Consider the following 14469-nt stretch of genomic DNA (forward strand, 5'->3'; position numbering starts at 1 on the left):
CCGTGGATGGGCAGAGGACCAGCCTGACACATAAACATAGCAGATCCAGTATTAACTCTGGGGACGGGCACAGGACCAGCCTGACACATTAACATAGCAGATCCAGTATTAACTCTGGGGACGGCACAGGACCAGCCTGACACATTAACATAGCAGATCCAGTATTAACTCTTCGGACAGCACAGGACCAGCCTGACACATACACATTAGCATAGCAGATCCAGTATTAACTCTGGGGATGGACACAGGACCAGCCTGACACATAAACATAGCAGATCCAGTATTAACTCTGTGGATGGGCACAGGACCAGCCTGACACATAAACATAGCAGATCCAGTATTAACTCTGGGGACGGGCACAGGACCAGCCTGACACATAAACATAGCAGATCCAGTATTAACTCTGGGGACGGGCACAGGACCAGCCTGACAAATAAACATAGCAGATCCAGTATTAACTCTGTGGATGGGCACAGGACCAGCCTGACACATAAACATAGCAGATCCAGTATTAACTCTGGGGGCCAGGCACAGGACCAGCCTGACACATAAACATTAGCATAGCAGATCCAGTATTATTAACTCTTGGGGCCAGCACAGGACCAGCCTGACACATAAACATTAACATAGCAGATCCAGTATTATTAACTCTGGGGACGGACACAGGACCAGCCTGACACATAAACATAGCAGATCCAGTATTAACTCTGGAGGCGGGCACAGGACCAGCCTGACACATAAACATAGCAGATCCGGCATTAACTCTGGGGGCGGGCACAGGACCAGCCTGACACATAAACATAGCAGATCCAGTATTAACTCTGGGGACGGGCACAGGACCAGCCTGACACATAAACATAGAAGATCCAGTATTAACTCTGGGGACGGGCACAGGACCAGCCTGACACATAAACATTAACATAGCAGATCCAGTATTAACTCTGGGGGCGGGCACAGGACCAGCCTGACACATAAACATTAACATAGCAGATCCAGTATTAACTCTGGGGATGGGCACAGGACCAGCCTGACACATAAACATAGCAGATCCAGTATTAACTCTGGGGACGGGCACAGGACCAGCCTGACAAATAAACATAGCAGATCAAGTATTAACTCTGTGGACGGGCACAGGACCAGCCTGACACATAAACATAGCAGATCCAGTATTAACTCTGGGGGCCAGGCACAGGACCAGCCTGACACATAAACATTAGCATAGCAGATCCAGTATTATACTCTGGGGGCCGGCACAGGACCAGCCTGACACATAAACATTAACATAGCAGATCCAGTATTATACTCTGGGGACGGACACAGGACCAGCCTGACACATAAACATAGCAGATCCAGTATTAACTCTGGAGGCGGGCACAGGACCAGCCTGACACATTAACATAGCAGATCCAGCATTAACTCTGGGGACGGGCACAGGACCAGCCTGACACATAAACATAGCAGATCCAGTATTAACTCTGGGGGCGGGCACAGGACCAGCCTGACACATAAACATAGCAGATCCAGTATTAACTCTGGGGACGGGCACAGGACCAGCCTGACACATAAACATTAACATAGCAGATCCAGTATTAACTCTGGGGCGGGCACAGGACCAGCCTGACACATAAACATTAACATAGCAGATCCAGTATTAACTCTGGGGATGGGCACAGGACCAGCCTGACAAATAAACATAGCAGATCCAGTATTAACTCTGGGGGCCGGGCACAGGACCAGCCTGACACATAAACATTAGCATAGCAGATCCAGTATTAACTCTGGGGAACGGCACAGGACCAGCCTGACACATTAACATAGCAGATCCAGTATTAACTCTGGGGACGGGCAAAGGACCAGCCTGACACATTAACATAGCAGATCCAGTATTAACTCTGGGGACGGGCACAGGACCAGCCTGACACATAAACATAGCAGATCCAGTATTAACTCTGGGGACGGCACAGGACCAGCCTGACACATAAACATAGCAGATCCAGTATTAACTCTGGGGGCCGGCACAGGACCAGCCTGACACATAAACCAAGCAGATCCAGTATTAACTCTGGGGACGGGCACAGGACCAGCCTGACACATAAACATAGCAGATCCAGTATTAACTCTGGGGACGGGCACAGGACCAGCCTGACACATAAACATAGCAGAACCAGATTTAACTCTGGGGACGGGCACAGGACTAGCCTGACACATAAACATTAGCATAGCAGATCCGGTATTAACTCTGGGGCCGGCACAGGACCAGCCTGTCACATAAACATAGCAGATCCAGTATTAACTCTGGGGACGGGCATAGGAAGAGCCTGACACATAAACATAGCAGATCCAGTATTAACTCTGGGGGCAAGCACAGGACCAGCCTGACACATAAACATTAGCATAGCAGATCCAGTATTATTAACTCTGGGGGCCAGCACAGGACCAGCCTGACACATAAACATTAACATAGCAGATCCAGTATTATTAACTCTGGGGACGGACACAGGACCAGCCTGACACATAAACATAGCAGATCCAGTATTAACTCTGGAGGAGGGCACAGGACCAGCCTGACACATAAACATAGCAGATCCGGCATTAACTCTGGGGGCGGGCACAGGACCAGCCTGACACATAAACATAGCAGATCCAGTATTAACTCTGGGGACGGGCACAGGACCAGCCTGACACATAAATATAGCAGATCCAGTATTAACTCTGAGGGCCGGCACAGGACCAGCCTGACACATAAACATAACAGATCCAGTATTAACTCTGGGGGCTGGCACAGGACCAGCCTGACACATAAACATAGAAGATCCAGTATTAACTCTGGGGACGGGCACAGGACCAGCCTGACACATAAACATTAACATAGCAGATCCAGTATTAACTCTGGGGCGGGCACAGGACCAGCCTGACACATAAACATTAACATAGCAGATCCAGTATTAACTCTGGGGATGGGCACAGGACCAGCCTGACAAATAAACATAGCAGATCCAGTATTAACTCTGGGGGCCGGGCACAGGACCAGCCTGACACATAAACATTAGCATAGCAGATCCAGTATTAACTCTGGGGATAGGCACAGGACCAGCCTGACACAATAACATTAACATAGCAGATCCAGTATTAACTCTGTGGATGGGCACAGGACCAGCCTGACACATAAACATAGCAGATCCAGTATTAACTCTGGGGATGGGCACAGGACCAGCCTGACACATTAACTTTAATATAGCAGATCCAGTATTAACTCTGTGGATGGGCACAGGACCAGCCTGACACATAAACATAGCAGATCCAGTATTAACTCTGGGGACGGGCACAGGACCAGCCTGACACATAAACATAGCAGATCCAGTATTAACTCTGGGGACGGGCACAGGACCAGCCTGACAAATAAACATAGCAGATCCAGTATTAACTCTGTGGATGGGCACAGGACCAGCCTGACACATAAACATAGCAGATCCAGTATTAACTCTGGGGGCCGGGCACAGGACCAGCCTGACACATAAACATTAGCATAGCAGATCCAGTATTAACTCTGGGGATGGGCACAGGACCAGCCTGACACATTAACATTAATATAGCAGATCCACTATTAACTCTGTGGATGGGCACAGTACCAGGCTGACACATAAACATAGCAGATCCAGTATTAACTCTGGGGACGGGCACAGGACCAGCCTGACACATTAACATAGCAGATCCAGTATTAACTCTTGGGACAGCACATGACCAGCCTGACACATAAACATTAACATAGCAGATCCAGTATTAACTCTGGGGACGGGCACAGGACCAGCCTGAGACATAAACATAACAGACCCAGTATTAACTCTGGGGGCCGGCACAGGACCAGCCTGACACATTAACATAACAGATCCAGTATTAACTCTGGGGACGGGCATAGGACAAGCCTGACACATAAACATAGCAGATCCAGTATTAACTCTGGGGGCCAGCACAGGACCAGCCTGACACATAAACATTAGCATAGCAGATCCAGTATTAACTCTGGGGACCGGCACAGGACCAGCCTGACACATAAACATAGCAGATCCAGTATTAACTTTGGGGACGGGCACAGGACCAGCCTGACACATAAACATAGCAGATCCAGTATTAACTCTGGGGACGGCACAGGACCAGCCTGACACATAAACATAGCAGATCCAGTATTAACTCTGGTGAACGGCACAGGACCAGCCTGACACATTAACATAGCAGATCCAGTATTAACTCTGGGGAACGGCACATGACCAGCCTGACACATTAACATAACAGATCCAGTATTAACTCAGGGGAACGGCACAGGACCAGCCTGACACATTAACATAGCAGATCCAGTATTAACTCTGGGGAACGGCACAGGACCAGCCTGACACATTAACATAGCAGATCCAGTATTAACTCTGGGGACGGGCAAAGGACCAGCCTGACACATAAACATAGCAGATCCAGTATTAACTCTGGGGACGGGCACAGGACCAGCCTGACACATAAACATAGCAGATCCAGTATTAACTCTGGGGACGGGCACAGGACCAGCCTGACACATTAACATAGCAGATCCAGTATTAACTCTGGGGACGGCACAGGACCAGCCTGACACATTAACATTATCATAGCAGATCCAGTATTAACTCTGGGGACGGGCACAGGACCAGCCTGACACATAAACATAGCAGATCCAGTATTAACTCTGGGGGCCGACACAGGACCAGCCTGACACATTAACATAGCAGATCCAGTATTAACTCTGGGGACGGGCACAGGACCAGCCTGAGACATAAACATAACAGATCCAGTATTAACTCTGGGGGCCGGCACAGGACCAGCCTGACACATTAACATAACAGATCCAGTATTAAGTCTGGGGAACGGCACAGGACCAGCCTGACACATTAACATAGCAGATCCAGTATTAACTCTGGGGACGGGCACAGGACCAGCCTGACACATAAACATAGCAGATCCAGTATTAACTCTGGGGACGGCACAGGACCAGCCTGACACATAAACATAGCAGATCCAGTATTAACTCTGGGGAACGGCACAGTACCAGCCTGACCCATTAACATAGCAGATCCAGTATTAACTCTGGGGAACGGCACAGGACCAGCCAGACACATAAACATAGCAGATCCAGTATTAACTCTGGGGACGGCACAGGACCAGCCTGACACATAAACATTAGCATAGCAGATCCAGTATTAACTCTGGGGACGGGCACAGGACCAGCCTGACACATTAACATAGCAGATCCAGTATTAACTCTGGGGACGGCACAGGACCAGCCTGACACATTAACATAGCAGATCCAGTATTAACTCTTCGGACAGCACAGGACCAGCCTGACACATAAACATTAGCATAGCAGATCCAGTATTAACTCTGGGGATGGGCACAGGACCAGCCTGACACATAAACATAGCAGATCCAGTATTAACTCTGGGGATGGGCACAGGACCAGCCTGACACATTAACATTAACATAGCAGATCCAGTATTAACTCTGTGGATGGGCACAGGACCAGCCTGACACATAAACATAGCAGATCCAGTATTAACTCTGGGGACGGGCACAGGACCAGCCTGACACATAAACATAGCAGATCCAGTATTAACTCTGGGGACGGGCACAGGACCAGCCTGACACATAAACATAGCAGATCCAGTATTAACTCTGGGGACGGGCACAGGACCAGCCTGACAAATAAACATAGCAGATCCAGTATTAACTCTGGGGACGGGCACAGGACCAGCCTGACACATAAACATAGCAGATCCAGTATTAACTCTGGGGGCCAGGCACAGGACCAGCCTGACACATAAACATTAGCATAGCAGATCCAGTATTATTAACTCTGGGGGCCAGCACAGGACCAGCCTGACACATAAACATTAACATAGCAGATCCAGTATTATAACTCTGGGGACGGGCACAGGACCAGCCTGACACATAAACATAGCAGATCCAGTATTAACTCTGGAGGCGGGCACAGGACCAGCCTGACACATAAACATAGCAGATCCAGTATTAACTCTGAGGGCTGGCACAGGACCAGCCTGACACATAAACATAGAAGATCCAGTATTAACTCTGGGGACGGGCACAGGACCAGCCTGACACATAAACATTAACATAGCAGATCCAGTATTAACTCTGGGGACGGGCACAGGACCAGCCTGACACATAAACATTAGCAGATCCAGTATTAACTCTGGGGACGGGCACAGGACCAGCCTGACAAATAAACATAGCAGATCCAGTATTAACTCTGGGGGCCGGGCACAGGACCAGCCTGACACATAAACATTAGCATAGCAGATCCAGTATTAACTCTGGGGAACGGCACAGGACCAGCCTGACACATTAACATAGCAGATCCAGTATTAACTCTGGGGACGGGCAAAGGACCAGCCTGACACATTAACATACCAGATCCAGTATTAACTCTGGGGACGGGCACAGGACCAGCCTGACACATAAACATAGCAGATCCAGTATTAACTCTGGGGACGGCACAGGACCAGCCTGACACATAAACATTAGCATAGCAGATCCAGTATTAACTCTGGGGGCCGGCACAGGACCAGCCTGACACATAAACCAAGCAGATCCAGTATTAACTCTGGGGACGGGCACAGGACCAGCCTGACACATAAACATAGCAGATCCAGTATTAACTCTGGGGACGGGCACAGGACCAGCCTGACACATAAACATAGCAGATCCAGTTTTAACTCTGGGGACGGGCACAGGACCAGCCTGACACATAAACATTAGCATAGCAGATCCAGTATTAACTCTGGGGCCGGCACAGGACCAGCCTGTCACATAAACATAGCAGATCCAGTATTAACTCTGGGGACGGGCATAGGAAGAGCCTGACACATAAACATTGCAGATCCAGTATTAACTCTGGGGGCAAGCACAGGACCAGCCTGACACATAAACATTAGCATAGCAGATCCAGTATTATTACTCTGGGGGCCATGCACAGGACCAGCCTGACACATTAACATTAACATAGCAGATCCAGTATTATTACTCTGGGGACGGGCACAGGACCAGCCTGACACATAAACATAGCAGATCCAGTATTAACTCTGGGGACGGGCACAGGACCAGCCTGACACATAAACATAGCAGATCCGGCATTAACTCTGTGGGCGGGCACAGGACCAGCCTGACACATAAACATAGCAGATCCAGTATTAACTCTGGGGACGGGCACAGGACCAGCCTGACAAATAAACATAGCAGATCCAGTATTAACTCTGAGGGCGGGCACAGGACCAGCCTGACACATAAACATAACAGATCCAGTATTAACTCTGGGGGCTGGGCACAGGACCAGCCTGACACATAAACATTAGCATGATCCAGTATTAACTCTGGGGACGGGCACAGGACCAGCCTGACACATTAACATTAACATAGCAGATCCAGTATTAACTCTGTGGCGGGCACAGGACCAGCCTGACACATAAACATTAATAGCAGATCCAGTATTAACTCTGTGGATGGGCACAGGACCAGCCTGACACATTAACATAGCAGATCCAGTATTAACTCTGGGGACGGGCACAGGACCAGCCTGACACATTAACTATAGCAGATCCAGTATTAACTCTGTGGATAGGCACAGGACCAGCCTGACACATAAACATAGCATCGATCCAGTATTAACTCTGGGGACGGGCACAGGACCAGCCTGACACATTAACATAGCAGATCCAGTATTAACTCTGGGGATGGGCACAGGACCAGCCTGACACATTAACATTAACATAGCAGATCCAGTATTAACTCTGTGGACGGGCACAGGACCAGCCTGACACATAAACATTACATAGCAGATCCAGTATTAACTCTGGGGACGGGCACAGGACCAGCCTGACAAATAAACAGAGCAGATCAAGTATTAACTCTGGGGACAGCACATGACCAGCCTGACACATAAACATTAGCATAGCAGATCCAGTATTAACTCTGGGGATGGGCACAGGACCAGCCTGACACATAAACATAGCAGATCCAGTATTAACTCTGGGGACGGCACAGGACCAGCCTGACACATTAACATAGCAGATCCAGTATTAACTCTGGGGACAGCACAGGACCAGCCTGACACATTAACATAGCAGATCCAGTATTAACTCTGGGGACAGCACAGGACCAGCCTAACACATAAACATTAGCATAGCAGATCCAGTATTAACTCTGGGGGCGGGCACAGGACCAGACTGACACATAAACATTAGCATAGCAGATCCAGTATTAACTCTGGGGACGGGCACAGGACCAGCCTGACACATTAACATAGCAGATCCAGTATTAACTCTGGGGGCCGGCACAGGACCAGCCTGACACATAAACATTAGCTTAGCAGATCCAGTATTAACTCTGGGGGCGGGCACAGGACCAGCCTGACACATAAACATTAGCATAGCAGATCCAGTATTAACTCTGGGGACGGGCACAGGACCAGCCTGACACATAAACATAGCAGATCCAGTATTAACTCTGGGGACGGGCACAGGACCAGCCTGACACATAAACATAGCAGATCCAGTATTAACTCTGGGGATGGGCACAGGACCAGCCTGACACATTAACATTAACATAGCAGATCCAGTATTAACTCTGTGGATGGGCACAGGACCAGCCTGACACATAAACATAGCAGATCCAGTATTAACTCTGGGGACGGGCACAGGACCAGCCTGACACATAAACATAGCAGATCCAGTATTAACTCTGGGGACAGCACAGAACCAGCCTGACACATTAACATAGCAGACCCAGTATTAACTCTGGGGACAGGCACAGGACCAGCCTGACACATTAACATAGCAGATCCAGTATTAACTCTGGGGACGGGCACAGGACCAGCCTGACACATAAACATTAGCATAGCAGATCCAGTATTAACTCTGGGGCGGGCACAGGACCAGCCTGACACATAAACATGAGCAGATCCAGTATTAACTCTGGGGACGGGCACAGGACCAGCCTGACACATTAACATTAGCTAGCAGATCCAGTATTAACTCTGGGGGCGGGCACAGGACCAGCCTGACACATAAACATAGCTAGCAGATCCAGTATTAACTCTGGGGGCGGGCACAGGACCAGCCTGACACATTAACATTAGCAGCAGATCCAGTATTAACTCTGGGGGCGGGCACAGGACCAGCCTGACACATAAACATAGCAGATCCAGTATTAACTCTGGGGATGGGCACCGGACCAGCCTGACACATAAACATAGCAGATCCAGTATTAACTCTGGGGATGGGCACAGGACCAGCCTGACACATTAACATTAACATAGCAGATCCAGTATTAACTCTGTGGATGGGCACAGGACCAGCCTGACACATAAACATAGCAGATCCAGTATTAACTCTGGGGACGGGCACAGGACCAGCCTGACACATAAACATAGCAGATCCAGTATTAACTCTGGGGACAGCAAAGAACCAGCCTGACACATTAACATAGCAGACCCAGTATTAACTCTGGGGACAGCACAGGACCAGCCTGACACATTAACATAGCAGATCCAGTATTAACTCTGGGGACAGCACAGGACCAGCCTGACACATAAACATTAGCATAGCAGATCCAGTATTAACTCTGGGGGCGGGCACAGGACCAGACTGACACATAAACATTAGCATAGCAGATCCAGTATTAACTCTGGGGACGGGCACAGGACCAGCCTGACACATTAACATAGCAGATCCAGTATTAACTCTGGGGGCCGGCACAAGACCAGCCTGACACATAAACATTAGCATAGCAGATCCAGTATTAACTCTGGGGGCGGGCACAGGACCAGCCTGACACATTAACATTAGCATAGGAGATCCAGTATTAACTCTGGGGGCGGGCACAGGAACCAGCCTGACACATTAACATAGCAGATCCAGTATTAACTCTGGGGGCCGGCACAGGACCAGCCTGACACATGAACATAGCAGATCCAGTATTAACTCTGGGGACGGCACAGGACCAGCCTGACACATAAACTTTAACATAGCAGATCCAGCATTAACTCTGGGGACGGGCACAGGACCAGCCTGACACATAAACATAGCAGAACCAGTTTTAACTCTGGGGACGGGCACAGGACCAGCCTGACACATAAACATTAGCATAGCAGATCCGGTATTAACTCTGGGGACGGGCACAGGAACATCCTGACACATAAACATCAGCATAGCAGATCCGGTATTAACTCTGGGGCTGGCACAGGACCAGCCTGTCACATAAACATAGCAGATCCAGTATTAACGCTGGGGGCGGGCACAGGACCAGCCTGACACATAAACATTAACATAGCAGATCCAGTATTAACTCTGGGGACAGCACAGGACCAGCCTGACACATAAACATTAGCATAGCAGATCCAGTATTAACTCTGGGGGCGGGCACAGGACCAGACTGACACATAAACATAGCAAGCGATCCAGTATTAACTCTGGGGACGGGCACAGGACCAGCCTGACACATTAACATAGCAGATCCAGTATTAACTCTGGGGGCCGGCACAGGACCAGCCTGACACATAAACATTAGCTTAGCAGATCCAGTATTAACTCTGGGGGCGGGCACAGGACCAGCCTGACACATAAACATTAGCATAGCAGATCCAGTATTAACTCTGGGGACGGGCACAGGACCAGCCTGACACATTAACATAGCAGATCCAGTATTAACTCTGGGGACGGGCACAGGACCAGCCTGACACATAAACATAGCAGATCCAGTATTAACTCTGGGGACGGGCACAGGACCAGCCTGACACATAAACATAGCAGATCCAGAATTAACTCTGGGGGCCGGCACAGGACCAGCCTGACACATTAACATTAGCATAGGAGATCCAGTATTAACTCTGGGGGCGGGCACAGGAACCAGCCTGACACATTAACATAGCAGATCCAGTATTAACTCTGGGGGCCGGCACAGGACCAGCCTGACACATGAACATAGCAGATCCAGTATTAACTCTGGGGACGGCACAGGACCAGCCTGACACATAAACTTTAACATAGCAGATCCAGCATTAACTCTGGGGACGGGCACAGGACCAGCCTGACACATAAACATAGCAGAACCAGATTTAACTCTGGGGACGGGCACAGGACCAGCCTGACACATAAACATTAGCATAGCAGATCCGGTATTAACTCTGGGGACGGGCACAGGAACATCCTGACACATAAACATTCGCATAGCAGATCCGGTATTAACTCTGGGGCTGGCACAGGACCAGCCTGTCACATAAACATAGCAGATCCAGTATTAACTCTGGGGGCGGGCACAGGACCAGCCTGACACATAAACATTAACATAGCAGATCCAGTATTAACTCTGGGGATGGGCACAGGACCAGCCTGACAAATAAACATAGCAGATCCAGTATTAACTCTGGGGGCCGGGCACAGGACCAGCCTGACACATAAACATTAGCATAGCACATCCAGTATTAACTCTGGGGATAGGCACAGGACCAGCCTGACACATTAACATTAACATAGCAGATCCAGTATTAACTCTGTGGATGGGCACAGGACCAGCCTGACACATAAACATAGCAGATCCAGTATTAACTCTGGGGACGGGCACAGAACCAGCCTGACAAATAAACATAGCAGATCCAGTATTAACTCTGTGGATGGGCACAGGACCAGCCTGACACATAAACATAGCAGATCCAGTATTAACTCTGGGGGCCGGGGACAGGACCAGCCTGACACATAAACATCAGCATAGCAGATCCAGTATTAACTCTGGGGATGGGCACAGGACCAGCCTGACACATTAACATTAACATAGCAGATCCAGTATTAACTCTGTGGATGGGCACAGGACCAGCCTGACACATAAACATAGCAGATCCAGTATTAACTCTGGGGACGGGCACAGGACCAGCCTGACAAATAAACATAGCAGATCAAGTATTAACTCTGGGGACGGGCACAGGACCAGCCTGACACATAAACATAGCAGATCCAGTATTAACTCTGGGGACGGGCACAGGACCAGCCTGACAAATAAACATAGCAGATCCAGTATTAACTCTGTGGACGGGCACAGGACCAGCCTGACACATAAACATAGCAGATCCAGTATTAACTCTGGGGGCCAGGCACAGGACCAGCCTGACACATAAACATTAGCATAGCAGATCCAGTATTAACTCTGGGGATGGGCACAGGACCAGCCTGACACATTAACATTAATATAGCAGATCCAGTATTAACTCTGTGGATGGGCACAGGACCAGCCTGACACATAAACATAGCAGATCCAGTATTAACTCTGGGGACGGGCACAGGACCAGCCTGACACATTAACATAGCAGATCCAGTATTAACTCTGGGGACGGCACAGGACCAGCCTGACACATTAACATAGCAGATCCAGTATTAACTCTTGGGACAGCACATGACCAGCCTGACACATAAACATTAGAATAGCAGATCCAGTATTAACTCTGGGGATGGGCACAGGACCAGCCTGACACATAAACATAGCAGATCCAGTATTAACTCTGGGGACAGCACAGAACCAGCCTGACACATTAACATAGCAGATCCAGTATTAACTCTGGGGACAGCACAGGACCAGCCTGACACATAAACATTAACATAGCAGATCCAGTATTAACTCTGGGGGCCGGCACAGGACCAGCCTGACACATAAACATTAGCATAGCAGATCCAGTATTAACTCTGGGGGCGGGCACAGGACCAGGCTGACACATAAACATTAGCATAGCAGATCCAGTATTAACTCTGGGGATGGGCACAGGACCAGCCTGACACATTAACATTAATATAGCAGATCCACTATTAACTCTGTGGATGGGCACAGGACCAGCCTGACACATAAACATAGCAGATCCAGTATTAACTCTGGGGACGGGCACAGGACCAGCCTGACACATTAACATAGCAGATCCAGTATTAACTCTGGGGACGGCACAGGACCAGCCTGACACATTAACATAGCAGATCCAGTATTAACTCTTGGGACAGCACATGACCAGCCTGACACATAAACATTAGCATAGCAGATCCAGTATTAACTCTGGGGATGGGCACAGGACCAGCCTGACACATAAACATAGCAGATCCAGTATTAACTCTGGGGACAGCACAGAACCAGCCTGACACATTAACATAGCAGATCCAGTATTAACTCTGGGGACAGCACAGGACCAGCCTGACACATTAACATAGCAGATCCAGTATTAACTCTGGGGACAGCACAGGACCAGCCTGACACATAAACATTAGCATAGCAGATCCAGTATTAACTCTGGGGGCGGGCACAGGACCAGACTGACACATAAACATTAGCATAGCAGATCCAGTATTAACTCTGGGGACGGGCACAGGACCAGCCTGACACATTAACATAGCAGATCCAGTATTAACTCTGGGGGCCGGCACAGGACCAGCCTGACACATAAACATAGCAGATCCAGTATTAACTCTGGGGACGGGCACAGGACCAGCCTGACACATAAACATAGCAGATCCAGTATTAACTCTGGGGACGGGCAACACAGGGCCTTGCTGGGTTAGGGGTTAGGATGGTTCTGACCTCTGCTTGGCCGAGGCACACAGGGCCTTGCTGGTTGCGTCCATCATGTTGCCAGCCTTGGTGCGGTCGTGTTCTGCCTGGAACCTCAGAAACATCCCCAACTCATTCTCCTCCTGAGACAGGTCTGGAACACAGGAATGTCATAACCTCAACATAACCTCAACATAACCTAACCCTAACCCTCCTGAGACAGGTCTGGAACACAGGAATGTCATAACCTCAACATAACCTCAACATAACCTAACCCTAACCCTCCTGAGACAGGTCTGGAACACAGGAATGTCATAACCTAACCCAACCTCAACATAACCTCAACATAACCTAACCCTAACCCTCCTGAGACAGGTTGGGAACACAGGAATGTCATAACCTCAACATAACCTAACCTCAACATAACCTAACCCTAACCCTCCTGAGACAGGTCTGGAACACAGGAATGTCATAACCTCAACATAACCTAACCTCAACATAACCTAACCCTAACCCTCCTGAGACAGGTCTGGAACACAGGAATGTCATAACCTCAACATAACCTAACCCAACCTCAACATAACCTAACCCTCTTGAGACAGGGCTGGACACAGGAATGTCATAACCTCAACATAACCTAACCTAACCCAACCTCAACATAACCTAACCCTCCTGAGACAGGTCTGGAACACAGGAATGTCATAACCTAACCCAACCTCAACATAACCTAAACCTCTTGAGACAGGACTGGAACACAGGAATGTCATAACCTCTACATAACCTAACCCTAACCCTCCTGAGACAGGGCTGGACACAGGAATGTCATAACCTCAACATAACCTAACCCAACCTCAACATAAC

At 49.0% G+C, this 14469-nt stretch overlaps 1 protein-coding gene across 4 annotated transcripts in view; it reads right to left on the reverse strand.

Annotated features, from left to right (window-relative positions):
* Window positions 1–14469, reverse strand: part of ical1 (islet cell autoantigen 1-like) — a 308200-nt gene that overhangs the window by 161673 nt on the left and 132058 nt on the right. For all 4 annotated transcript variants that reach the window (XM_045699658.1, XM_045699659.1, XM_045699657.1 and 1 more), the window contains one exon: window positions 13639–13762. In XM_045699658.1, the coding sequence (XP_045555614.1) occupies window positions 13639–13762 (124 nt within the window). The remainder of the gene's footprint in view (window positions 1–13638; window positions 13763–14469) is intronic.

This window comes from Salmo salar, chromosome ssa17 (assembly GCF_905237065.1).
Source record: "Salmo salar chromosome ssa17, Ssal_v3.1, whole genome shotgun sequence".
NCBI classification, from domain to species: Eukaryota; Metazoa; Chordata; class Actinopteri; order Salmoniformes; family Salmonidae; genus Salmo; species Salmo salar.